The following is a 13,734-nucleotide window of genomic DNA, read 5'->3' on the forward strand; positions in this document are numbered from 1 at the left end:
TTCTTTGAAGTAGACTGTCCTATAGAGCAGAAGATTTGAATCATGAGGGTGCTGCAAACAAATCCATTACTCTTGGGTAATAAACATTTTTTTATCAAATCTACAGTTCTGCTGGTCACATGCAGCACAAGACCCATGATCAAAAAGAATTGGAGGAGGGATGAATGTATATTAACATTGTGTTCCAGACAGCCTCTGACTGCAAGAATGACCAGGTTGTAACCATTACCCATTTTAGACACGACACCAGTTAAAGGAAACACTTTATTAACAAGTATTTCTACTACAGGTTTAGGACTTAGATGAAGGACCAAGCAGCAGCATACCAAGACATGGCAGACAGTTTTAAGAATTATATTATTGCAGCCTTGCTTTTCAGAAGAGGATCACGCTCGTTGCTTTTTTTGAAGAGAACATCTTTGATCTGACTGAAGTACACAATGATTCCTTGATCACTTCTTCCATCTGAAGCATTTGCAATTGGTTTATATTCCTTGTATTTCCTAGATGATAAAAGGCAGTTTACTTAATACCAAGTTCTTCCTTAAATTGATAGGATCAAAAATATTACATGCAGCAGTTGTGCCCAGAAGTTTTGCTAGATTATAGCCAGTTATAACGTATGGGCTCCCCACATGAAAGAACTGTCCTGTATTTACTAATGTGAGTGCACCTAGACCTTGTTCTATAAAATAAAAAAGATAATTTGGCTCATTAGGTTTAGAAATATTTTGGTGCAGTATCCACCAAATCAGACTGGCATACATGCTTTGCACCACATTGGAAGGCTATGCCCCCTTGTCAAACAAAAAACAGTGGAAAGTTAGTCAACTTTAAGTGGTATAAACTTAGACTAAAAGGTGGGCCAGACTACCCAGAATTGTCCACTAGTGTGATTTGTTTAGATGTTTTAATCCAAGTTTACACTGTGCAGGCTAATCTCTAGAACACCTCAATAAAATTCTGGTTATCGCCCCAGGATTCCTGGCCAGAGAAGTAAAATATTGCCACCAGCCACAATGCTGGTTGGAAGAAAGAGTTTGAGCTGTAAAGAGATACTAAGATGTCAAATGGAAAAGCCAAAACCATGTTTTAAATGAATGCAGGAGTACTAACTTACCTGTAAAGGGTAATACCAATCACCACAGCAACAAGTGCAACCAAAGCAAGAGGAACAAGTACTGCGGAAACAGTCTGCTGCATTTTAGAACCTACAGGGGGAAAAAAGGAAGTCTACATTATGTCTTGATACCTTATTTGAGTTCTGTTGCACAACTGTAATAGTTGGATGCAAGTGACCATCTTCAAGTCAAGCTTTTGAAAGTTAAGGATAAAATTTATGGTTGGGAGAGGGTAGTCAGAGGAAGCAGATTGGACTAACAAGCTGCACTGTCACTCCTTGTTGTGAATGTTTGTCTAGAATATGAAGAGGGGAAACTCACTTGAAAGGGTTCTCCAAAATGGCTAGCAGCATCATGTCCTAGAATGTGAGGAGCACTGGTTGCCTCCACTTACGGGGGGGGGGGGGGGGGGGTTTCACTACACTACGCTCTGGCACTTACTTATACTAAGTATTAGTGAGTTCTTCTGTCGGACATGATAGCATATAGGCAGGATCACATCATTACCATCTATTGTACAAAGGTGAAGGGTGTAGTAAGGCCCCCGCCCTTCACCCACCAGGCAACCAGTCTACCTGACATTCTAGGACAGGTTGCAGGCTGCCATTTTAAAATCATTCCCAGAGAACCCTTTCACATAGACCCATGTTTCAGGTAATTGAATGAGCCAGATGTTCCTGATCATTACCCAATAATCAGTGGAGGTAAGATGCATTTACATACAGCAACCACCTCTGCTGTATGGGGGACAAGTGATTGGGCACAAACACTGGCTGTAGCATACATTCATTTTTTGGCAGCAGATCCAGTTTACACAGGCTGATCTGCTGCACAGAAACTGATCCTAGGAGCTAGCTGAAAGACCTGAACGCCAATAGCTTTTGCACAGGGCAATTATTGGGATCAAGAGTTTCTACAAATGCTCATCCCTTATATCAAAGATGATTATCTGCATGTGTAGAAGAGGTCATAACAGTTGAGACAGCAATTTGCTGTATTAAATTTGTAGAACCCTGAAATGTGCCCGATAGGGGTTAACATATATTGGAAGCTTTTACAGTGTGAGCTACTTCAGGCTGTCAATCCTATGGACACTGAAAACCAATAGGGTGTCACTTACCACCATCTATAAACACCAGCGTACTAGCAAGAGCCAAACTTGCACCATCACTTAGTGTGATATTTACACAGTAAGATCCTGGCTCAAATGCTCTTCTTAGGATCAGCAAGCATTGATCAGAAGATGGAACTTCATCACAAACCATGTCCTGGGGAATCATGCAACTAGCATCCGAGACTACCGTGCAGGCATCTGTAGGCAGACTGAAGGAACAAGGTTATCAAACACAGGGAACATCAGTTTTACAGGGAGTTTGTCTTCTGTTTGCCAAGACATACCTTCCTTCGCAAGTCACCACAAAGTCAACAAGAGAGCCTTCAGTCTGATATGTGGGTACTTGGATGCTTGTCATTTCAACAATGTTGACCTCAAGGATACCATCTGAAGTTGGAAAGAGCAAGTCAGATTCTAGGCACAGTACATTCTAAGCCTAGCTGTATAAGTGACCGACAACTTACCTACAACTGTAATCTTAGTGCTGTAATAACCATATCTATATATGAAGCAACCAGGAGTAGAAGTGGTGTATGGAATGGCTGTATAAACAGTGGTAATGTTTGGCATTTCAGTTGTCAGTGGTAAAGTTTCAGAGTCAAACTGTGGTAGTTCTGTTGAGTTATCTGCAAGGGGAGGGGGGGGGGGGGGTGTAAAAAATAAAAATAAGTCCCCCTGCACATATGGCTTACTTTACTTTTGTACAGAGGATTACCCACAGCACCGTCAAACCGCCCCCCCTCCCACACACATTATGGACACAAGATCAACCCCACTGCCTGATACTATTTGTGCATCTCCTAAGCAAACCTTAAGGGGTTTCCAGGCTCCTGATATTATTGATCTACTTCTGGATAGATCAGGGAGGGTCCAACACCCTGCACCCCCCACCCCCGTGCTAGAACTAGCACTGTAAATGGAACAGGAAGCTTAGTGGTTGTGCCAAGTTACTTCAGTGGTAGCTGAGCTGCAGTAATACCACGCAGCCACTACACTCAGCCATGCTTCACATTCCTTTCAGAGTGCTAGCGCCAGAGGCTGCAGGGAACAGCTGATTGGCTATTAATGACCTGAGGATGGGTCAACGCTTAAATTGGTTTTACAGGCTCCTTACAGTGATGACATATCCTCAGGATAGGTCATCAACATCCAGTCGTTGAGTTTCCAACACCCCACTCTGCCAATCAGCTGTTCCCGGCAGCCTCTGGCCCTAGAGCCAATACTTTGAATAGAACAAGCACAGCTCTGTAGTGGCTATGCTGGATTACTGCAACTCAGCTACCACTGAAGTAAGTAGGAGCAGGGCTGCAGTAACCTGGCACAACTACTATTCCTGTACCATTCAGTGCTTGGGGTAGGGTGTCAGACCCTCACAGATTTAATATTAATGACCTATCCTGAGGTAGGTTATTAATATCAGGGGCCAGGAAACACCTTTAATCATAAAATATCAAGCTTAGATACATTTGTTTTTATACAACTCACCTGTAGAATTGGAAGTGGTGAAAGTACTGGTGGTGGTTGGTAGAGGTTGTGTAGAGATTGGAGTGGGTGTAACAGGTTTACACGGATCAGGAATGGCAGCTTTGATGGTCAAGTTAGCCCTAAAGCTTCCAAGCATGGTATAAATATGACTAGAGACAGGGTTATTGGAAACAGATGAACCATTCCCATCACCATAGTCCCAATCAAATGTCAATTCAGAATTCTTGAGATAATTGCTTGGATCATGGATGTGGATGTCAAATTTGATTGGTGAATCTTTAATAAAGATGCTGTCTGAGGAATTCTTGTCATTCTTCTGTGTAAGGTTCACATAAAATGGAACTTGATCTATTAAAAAATAAAAAGTAGTCAAGTTTAGAGGGAACGTGTCACCATGAAAGTCTGCAGGCAGCACGTTAGAGCCAAGCAGATTGTGGGACACTATTTAGCAAAACATGCAGGGTGTTTAAGACTGGCATTTTAGACACTGGTCTTAATACCCCTTGCACTGGCAGTGGATATGCCTAATGCATGTAGGTGCTGGCCTCTACATAGTATGTGTATCCACCATCTGTCTAAATCTATGCCAGCTCCCTTGATGGCTTAGATTTAGACCATTTTCTATCCCTAAAACAGGCATAGAAAATTAATGAGATGGGCCTGCCAGTCCTCCCTCTACCCCATCCCCCTTTTAGACCTGGCATGAGCAGGGAATAGTCAGTTTGCTGCACAAATGACCTTTATGCCAAAAAAGGAGCATGTTAATAAGTGACGCCTATAATTTGTGCATTTAAACTTCTGTTCAGGTGTCATTTGGGTGGTCCCATCAGTAAGTCTTCCCTGTATGCTTACTCGTATAGAATTAGCTGCCGGTCACCAATTGACCTAAGCAGATGAGTCAAGCATAGGAAGAGCATAAAAGGGAAGTCAATGATAGTTGTGTGAGCTTATCAGCATATGAATGTTGGATAATAACCAAGTTATGATGAATAATTAAATTATTTCTCATCCTGGACATTGGAGTCAAGGAGGCAGTCCTATCAGTAATTAACAGCTAAACTCAGAACGTGCAGGGATTCCATCATATTAGAATTCTACGGGCTGCAAAACGGATCCATCCCCGTTTCAGTTATGCAGGGGAGTCCCCTCCTGCATAAACGGGACAGATCTGTTTTGCAGCCCCCATAGACTTATTATGACGGAATAATTAACAGAATACCTCTAAAGGCATAGAATTGCATTATGGTCCGTGTTAACGGAATCTATAACACAATTCACCTTTTACCAGTAAACGAAGTGTGAACGAATTTCAAAAATCTAATTCAGTCATCTCTAGCAGCCACCAACACACGCCACTGTTCAAATGCTGAATCTTTGGTGCCTTTACATAGATTTCATAGCTTACCAGTTACAACATAAATGCTGCTTGCTGTAGCAACTGGGTAGTGGTTATGAGAACCTCTTCTAAAAACCTTGACCTCCATCATTTGCGTTCCAGCAGTGATGTTTGTAGTTTTAATGGACAGAGTAGTAAACGATCTCCCAATCATTCCATAATATTGGCCTGACAAGAGAGAACACCATTTTTCAATCTACATGTGCAATGGCTTGCACATTTCATAAACGCATAATCAAAGCTGTTTTCAGTCCTTAATGGTTATCCAACTTAAAAGGTATCCCCACCATAACTTCACCTGTCCACAGGACATTGGACCTCATTCTGGTCAGAGTCTGCTGGAGAACCTGTTGACTTAAAGCACCACTCATGGACTGTAGGGATGGATTTTGGATTTTTCATCTGGAGTCAACCTGCACAAATCTTTATATTTGCTCCAATGAGCCAAAGTTATTACTTCATGAAGTCTTGCAAGACTATTTGCAATGACTGAATTGATTACTGTAAAAGTAGATATCGAACTCTGGTTTGGTTCTAAGTGATACCTTGGAACTGAACCAGAGTTAAGCGTCAAGGTTTTTACAGTAATTCACCAAGTTATCAAAGTCTTGCAAGAATTTGTGAAGTAATAACTTGGGCTTATTGGAGAAAATACATTCTAATACTGTATGGAGCTCCCGCTCCGCACAGTATTACAAAGTTTTATGGGAATAGACTTCAGATGACGCATCAGAAGTCAACTCACTCATCCATAGTGATCAGCTCTCCATTCAGACAGTCACCCATGCACCTTAGACGACCCTGGGATTCATCCCATTCTTGTGATCAGGGGGATTCCCAGTGGTCAGACCCCGCTATACTCACCTATACTGTAGATAAGCGATTTGTCATGGATGGACAACCCCATTGAAGCCCCCAGAATACAGTGAACTGGAAGTCACCATTTTGACCAAAACAGAGGCAGAAATGTGATGCGAGCCAAAACCAGGTGTGGCTCTAAACAGAACAGGGGATGATCTTTTTATGCCTGAAGTCCATAGAAGCTCCAATCAAAACACTTTAGTGTGAATAAAGTCATTATAATTTATATATTAGTGCAAGCTTGTAGTGAATGAACCTATAGACCAGGGATCAACCTCGGGCACTCCATCCGTTTAGAAACTATAACCGCAGAATGAGTGTCACTTCTGTGGAGTTCTAACAAGCCAGTCATGTTTGCATGCTGGGAGTTGCAGTTTCACAGCAACGGGAGTACCAAAACGTTGCTCATCCCTGCTATAGACCCCGCCTACAGGCTTCCGTAGTGTATGCAGTCATCGAATTCCAGTATGGTCCGTGGTAGTGGAATCCATAACGGGATTCTTAGATAACCCAAACCTGTACGCAGAACTTGAAAAAACACAAGTTTGCTCATCACTAATCCTGGTTTTTGCTTCAAGAACTGTATCAAAATACAGGCAGAAGGTCTTATTAAACACTGAGGCTACACCTACACTTTACTGCACAAAAGTACCGCCCATAGGGAATGCATTGAGTATTTACTTTCTGCCATAGAGCAAGATAAAGATCTCTGCTTGATCCCCAACAAGTAAGACACTCCAGTACAGTTTAAGTTACAGCCATGGATAGGTTATCTGTTCATGCCTTGATCTTTACTGTAATAGTCCTCATTGGACAGAAGATGGTCAGATACCTGTAGGTGTAAAGCACCCCAAGTAGATTACAGGCACTACACAAGAAACATACCTTGAGTGGAGAAAATGTAAATGAAGTTGTGTCGCCTCCAGCGAGGGGAATGTGGAAATGGTCTGCCATCTGGAAAGCCGTTAGCAAAGCTGCAGTTTCCTTCGTTACAGAAATCTATCCACTTGGTCCAGTTATACACATATTGGTCTGGGAAGCTGGAGGAAACTAAATAGACAACCTTGTAAGATGTCATCTACACATCTACAACATTCTGTAGTCTCACTGTATTTACCATTTCCACACCCTCTTTCATAGACAATGTCTCCATCTTCATTTTCCTTCTGACATCTGGGGAACTGCAGGTTGACAGCAAAAGTGATGTTTGACCCTATCAGCGCAGGACTGTCACTGGTCAACAATGCCACAACCTTGCCACCTAGACAAACATATGAAGTCAGCAAGATTTTAAGTCACATGCACTTTATTACAGTTATATCTGAAGTAATACCTTTCCAGCAGTTTTCCCATCTTGTATCCCCAGACTTCCAGGCAGGGTACAGTTTCTCATTCCACGAGTTGGTATCAGGAGACCAGCCATTTATGTGGTTGCCGGGACCTCTAGAGCCAGATTTCCTTCCAAACTCCATTACATCCTGAAACCCTGTTAAGTTACATATTGGGATTTAATAGATATTGATTGCAAAACCAATGTGTTCTACAAAGTAGATGATAGCTGGATCCATGCATGGACTTAGATGTTCCCCATGTTCTTTGCCAGTAAGACATTGCGAGTTCAGCATGTTATGTAGTTAGCAGTTCTATGGAGGGAGCTGCAGCTTCCATGTCCTGTATACTACCCCTATAGCTCAGATACTGGACAGTAAAGCTACTTGTCCTAATACTACACGTGGTGCAACACTAACCATGTACGTGTTAGGGGCCCTTCACAATGCTACCACAGCTCTGCTCATCTATGGTCAGCTCCATCTTTGAAACCGAATGAAAATGAAGTATCAGATCCATCAGATGAACCCCATCGAATAATAGTGTTCAGTTTCCCCATCATAGGTCTGACCACAAGTAGTGAAACAGACTGCCATTTTGTGCAACTTCCTTATCTGCAATGTCTGGCCAAAGATTTGAAGTCCAATAATGATCCCAGAAAGATTTTTCAGCCATTGTCTGGTTTCATAGAACATTTATGACTATTTTGAACATCCAATATGGACTAAGGCTACTTTCACACTGGCGTTTTGAATTCCGTTTCAGGGCTCACAAACAGTTAAAAACGGATCAGTTGTGCCCGAATGCATTCTGAATGGATAAGGATAATCCGTTCAGAATGCATCAGTTTGGCTCCGTTCCGCTCTGGATGCGGACACCAAAATGCTGCTTGCAGAGTTTGTCCGACTGTCGATGCGGAGCCAAACGGATCCATCCTGACTTACAATGCAAGTCAATGGGGACGGATCCGTTTTCACTGACAATATGGTGTAATTGAAAACAGATCCGTCCCCCATTGACTTCCAATGTAAGTCAGGACAGATCAGTTTGATCTTGCATTCTTTAAAAAAAAAGTCTAACGGATACAAGCGTTTGCATTATAGGTGCGGATCCGTCTGTGCAGATACCAGATGGAGCCACACATGTATAGCTGCAGCTAAGGAATTGTTCAACCAATCAATGTGCATGGCCATGTAGTAAGATTGCTGGACTCCACCTGCTATTAAATCAGCAAGGGGAGAATATTCAGACTCACAGCACTAGTAAAGAGAAGCATTGGTTCTGTTCACCAAAAAAAAAAAAAAAAAAAAAAAAACCAATCCAAATGCTGCATAACATTTCCGCAGCAGAACCTGTATATAACCTGTGCTGCAAGTTATAAGTTTACACCATTTACCAGTTTCACCTTCTGCATTGTAACAAACCCACAGCATTTGCACTGAAAAGTTATGCAACAAAATTAAAGCCTTTTCAGCAGAGATTTTGATGTAACAGAAATCCTGCAGCAGATACACACGGTACACACTAACATTCTGTAGAAGTTGAATACTTAGACATAGTTTAAAACAGAGGACTTAACACTTCACAGTATATTAGCATTTAGCAAGCACAGGTGTTACACAACATATATATCAGTTACACAGTCTGAATGTGTAGGTCATCAATATACAGATGTAGCAGAGCTAAAAGGGATAGTTACCCCATTAAGTAAACATGGTAAACTATTTAGACTTTTTCCAAAAGTTTTCAGTGGCATCATCAGCTCCTTTTAGCTCTGCTACATCTGTACAGTCTGGATCTTGTAGCTCTACTGCTGCTAACCCCCCACTGTATACACTGACACATGACAATGACCATGTTAGACCCTCACTCACGTTTTCCTGCCTGAATGCTGGAGACCAGGCAGAGCACCACCAAACCTTCCACTACTACTGGCAACATCCTGGAAGGGGAATGAGCTGGGCAGGGACCTGTGCACCAGCATTTAAACTGGGCTCAACAAGTCACAGCTGCACTAAATAGCAGTCAGTCCCCATGATCCCTCCTCCTGTTTATGAAAAGCCTGCAGGCCCATCATGTGATGGAATTAGGGAAAGATGGCTGACTTCAAGTAAGGCCTCATGCACACAGCCGTTGTTTTGGTCTGCATCCGAGCCGCAGTTTTTGCGGCTTGGATGCAGACCCATTCACTTCAATGGGGCCGCAAAAGATGCGGACAGCACTCCATGTGTTGTCCGCATCTGTTGCTCCATTCCGTAGTCCACAAAAAAATATAGAACCTGTCCTATTCCTTGTCTGCGTTTTGCGGACAAGAATAGGCAGTTATATTAATGGTTGTCCGTGCCGTTCCGCAAATTACGGAACGCACACAGATGCCATCCGTGTTTTGCGGATCGCAAAACACACAACGGTCGTGTGCATGAGGCCTAAAGGAGCCAGCGTCCCTGCTCATGGGCTTATGAGTCACTCCCTTAAATCTCAGACTCTCAAATCTCAAGTTTCATTTTTTTGTATATTGTTATTTTTGCAGAAGATATATCAAAAGACATTTGTATAGAGAATCAGACGTCATTGTAAGAAAAAGTGATCCAACCACCAAAACAGCAACAGAAAGAACTTGAATCCTCCAAGTGAAATCACAATATAACTGTTTTCAGTTACAGAACTTTTGAAATATGTTGGATTTTTTGTAATTCAAAATCACATGAGAATGAAACTGCATGTACACATGGTATGTCAGGCAACGCCCGTAGTTCAGTATTAAGCTTCATGCACATGAACGTATGTATTTTGCGGTCTGCAAATTGCGGATACGCAAAACACGGATACTGTCAGTCCATGTACAGAAGACAAAGGTCACATGGCACTCACCCCGAGAGTTAAAATCTTTCCTTTATTTCATAATGCAGGTACATGGAGACATGGACATATAGGTGACGGCTGTTTCGTGCTGGCGTGCAGTTCGTCTGATCTACAGACACACAAACACGTGTGTCACATCCCTTATAAGCACTTCATTAAGACGCAATTATAAAACGCACGAAAACACACCCTTTCCTACAATACTTCAAATAAGGGTCCATTCACACCACGTCCGTAGAATGGGTCGTTATCCGTTCCGCAAATTGCAGAACGGGTGCGGACCCATTCATTCTCTATAGGGCAGGAATGGATGCACACAGTGTGCTGTCTGCATCCACATTTCCGGAGCGCGCCCCCGATCTTCTGGTCCGCGGCTCTGGAAAAAAATAGAACATGTTCTCTTCTTGTCCGCAATTGTAGACAAGAATAGGCAGTTCTATGGGGGTGTCGGCTGGGTGTATTGCGGATCCACAATACACTATGGACGTGTGAATGGACAGTAAGGGTTAAAAATGTGCGACTTTTTTCAGAAAGACAAATACTTCTGTATACATCATTTTTTTCTTTTTTCACGTGTCTACTCCATATTTACAGGAACGCACTTATGTCATTCCTGTCGTACAGACCCAAAGGTCCCAGGGCTTTAGTTTTTATGATGATCTCTGCCTCCTTCTGTAGGCGTGTTCTCTCCGTATTACCATCTCTCCGTGCATTTTACAGACGCATCAGACCGCAAAGACGACCGGTAGAGACTTCCCTGCATAATAGAAACGGGACTGATCCATTTTGCAGCCCATAGACTTCTATTATGACGGAATATTCCGTCATAGAATTGCGTTATGGTCTGTGGTAACGCAATTCTGCTTTTACCACCAAACAAAGCTTGAATGAATTTCATAACAAGAAATTTGCTCATCTCTAACGACCGCCAATGTACCCCCGGAGCCAGTTGTGTCCCTTTGCTAATTTGTTGTCATATTGTCATTTTACCAGGAGGTCAGGCACATTTTTCCTAGGTCTAAAGGAGATAAGTGGTTGTTGATTTGCAACTTTGACTAATAGGGGGTCATTCTCTACTACATGCCAATTTTTTCTGATAGAGGCTCTGACAGCATCAGACATGGGGCTATATTGGAAGGAGAAGGTAAGCATTTATTCAGTTTTTTTCTTGTTTTTGATGGTTTTTAATAGAGATGTTTGATCTTTTATCTGTGCTCTATTTAGGGATTGTTGTTATCTGTCCTACGGCAGCACAAACTACATATGGGTTTTATTCCCCTAGGTACAACCAGAAAAAACAGGTTAACAAGCTTAATTAAAAAACTAAATTAATCAACCAATCACATGCCAGGTCCACCCCTAAAACCCTGACACCAGTGAAGCCTCCTTGTATTTTTTCTTTCTCTTAGGTTCAGAAGAGACAGATGTCTTATCCTGGAGGATATAGAACTTTTCCTGTCGTCCTAACCAGCAGCAAGTGGGGATTCCTCCCCTGTCAGGACAGGCGGAATTTTTGTTGAAAGAAAGTTACTGCCAAGTATCAATAATTAATTAATTAAACCCACCCCTATATTCGATTCCCCACACTAGCAGGAGGTGCTTTTTTTCTGTCCTGTGAGCTTGGGACAGGCGAGACTCCCAAGCTGGAGTCTCTTAAATTTACTAAGTTACTGCCTTTTTAAATACCTGCTGAGATGCCCTTGGGTCCAGGCCCCTGTTCGTGTGATGCCATTCGGCATCTGGGATTTTTCTTGCTTCTCCATAAACCCCGTGGCCGGCGCTCCTGCTTTGTCCGGGAGGACGTCATCTGACGACTTCCGGGTGGACGTGCGGCGTTTGCGGCCGCTGTTTTTTTCTGTGGGGAAGCTCGAGAGCGTCTGGGTAGGTTCGATCCTGTCCTCGATGTCTTAGGACAGGGGATAGGGGCATCCGGTTCCTCTGCCGACCGCTCCAGAGTTCTAATACTTCGGGCGGCCAGCGCTCTAGTGGCGTACCGGAAGTGCGTCATCTGACGACTTCCGGTCGGGCGCGCAGCCTTCTTTTGCCGCTAGAGTTTTTTCTGCACCTCCTGTCCTCTTGTGTGTCTGAGGACAGGAGACGGGGCCGACTAGTTGTATTATATTTGATTTTTACTTAGTAGTAAGTTTCTAGAAGGCCGCCCCAGCTGTGTAAGGCCTTGCATTCTGACCTAACTTCTGGGTAGGAGGTTAGCTCCGCCCTCTGGCTATTTAAGCCAGTCTGCCTAGCTCAGTGTGGCAGTATTAATAACAGAGGTATCTTGTGTTACTCCAGTCACATTCGGAGCTGCACTTCAGGTGGTCAGCCGAAATTCTGCTAGTGTGCTACACTTGCGTCATCATGACATCTCCAGGTTCCGGACATGGAAAATCCACTCAAAAACAGAGGCATCTTGCGTGCTCTAGTTGTGGCACTCCACTGCCAGATTCATATGAATTCCACGGTTGCCCTGGGTGTCGGCCCATGCCTCCTAGTATGGAGCCTACAGTCTGTGAGATGTTCTCCTGGATGAAGGAATTTATGGACACTTCCATTTCGGAGATAAAATATGCGGTCTCTGGCATGTTAGAGTAGGACCCATCTGATTAGAAGCGACCTTGACGACCGGTAGATGGGCCCGAAATATTTTTGATCAATTATATTTGCAAAGAGCTTCTAGCTGCATTTGCAGTAAGTATGACCACCAAGCATTTATTCTTTCAGTGTTTGCTTATATCTTTGTGCAATTGACTAGGAGACTGCTGTTACCTGTAGTTCTACTAATCCTGGTAAGAGACCTAGACAGGCCTCTCCTGGTCCTGTCTCTATGTCTGAGGAGGTTATGTCAGTCGAGGAGGTTTCCTCTTCTGAGGATGTAGGTTCGACTTTTCTTTTTCCGTCCGAAAAGACTCAACTTCTACTACGCTCCATCAGGTCAAGGGACCAAGATCAGTTTCCTTGACAATTTGACAATATAAACTGCTTACCGTACATGGCGCTCTAGCACAACTACACAAGATTTCAATGGTACCTTTGTTGTATTCTTCTGACTTTCACCGGCTGAAAAAATGTAGTTTTATCTATATGCAAATGAGGGCTCGCAAGTGCCCAGGGGCGGGGTTCTTGTTGTAGGTGCCCAGGCTGCTCTGCCTTCTTTTCATATTACCCCTCCCCAGCCTCTTGCTGGTCCCACCCTATAAGTCTGTTTCATCATCCCAAGTACCGGCCGAGATCCGGCGCGTGCGCAGTTCACCGCCGGCCCGGGCATGCGCACTGCGATGCCCATTGTGGGGAGCGGCATCGCTTCATGTTGTGCGCAGGCGCCGGCGGACCAGAAGCAAGCAGGGAGACTGGAGGCAAGCGGAGCAAGAGAAAGGTAAGTATATACACATTGCAGTGCGCATGCCCGGGCTGGACAATGGGGGCATATCGCTAGGATAGCGCTTGGCTGTGGCCGTACCCCAGAAACGGTCCTCCGACAACCACCTTTCCAGTGTAGGTGTAGGACCCACACCTGATAGACAAAGGGGCATATCCTAACGATATGCCTGCATTGTCTGAGATGGGAA

The 13,734-nt window shown here is 43.6% G+C and overlaps 1 protein-coding gene across 2 annotated transcripts; it reads right to left on the minus strand.

The window, feature by feature from the left end:
• Positions 1–290: 290 nt before the first annotated feature.
• LOC121002272 (protein QNR-71-like) lies at positions 291–9,262 on the minus strand. Of its 2 annotated transcripts, XM_040433659.1 has the most exons (11): positions 9,181–9,262; positions 7,311–7,463; positions 7,095–7,238; positions 6,863–7,027; positions 5,126–5,284; positions 3,721–4,068; positions 2,700–2,861; positions 2,520–2,622; positions 2,242–2,444; positions 1,121–1,211; positions 291–503 (listed from the first exon to the last, which is right to left on the minus strand). In XM_040433659.1, the coding sequence occupies exons 1-11, from the start codon at positions 9,245–9,247 to the stop codon at positions 353–355; spliced, it is 1,746 nt and encodes a 581-aa protein (XP_040289593.1). In that variant the 5' UTR covers positions 9,248–9,262; the 3' UTR covers positions 291–352. The 2 variants fall into 2 exon arrangements, with proteins under 2 accessions (XP_040289593.1, XP_040289594.1); XM_040433660.1 differs by lacking the exon at positions 2,700–2,861.
• Positions 9,263–13,734: the final 4,472 nt, after the last annotated feature.

The sequence above is a fragment of the Bufo bufo genome, chromosome 5 (assembly GCF_905171765.1).
Source record: "Bufo bufo chromosome 5, aBufBuf1.1, whole genome shotgun sequence".
Lineage (NCBI taxonomy): Eukaryota > Metazoa > Chordata > Amphibia > Anura > Bufonidae > Bufo > Bufo bufo.

Bases quoted from the DNA above. Each gene is read 5' to 3' on its own strand.
- LOC121002272 (XM_040433659.1), bottom strand. From the start codon at position 9,247: ATGTTGCCAGTAGTAGTGGAAGGTTTGGTGGTGCTCTGCCTGGTCTCC. The intron at 2,623-2,699 runs GTAAGTTGTCGG...TTCCAACTTCAG, and splicing joins CACTAAGATTACAGTTGTAG to ATGGTATCCTTGAGGTCAAC. The intron at 2,445-2,519 runs GTATGTCTTGGC...TTGTTCCTTCAG, and splicing joins GTGGTGACTTGCGAAGGAAG to TCTGCCTACAGATGCCTGCA.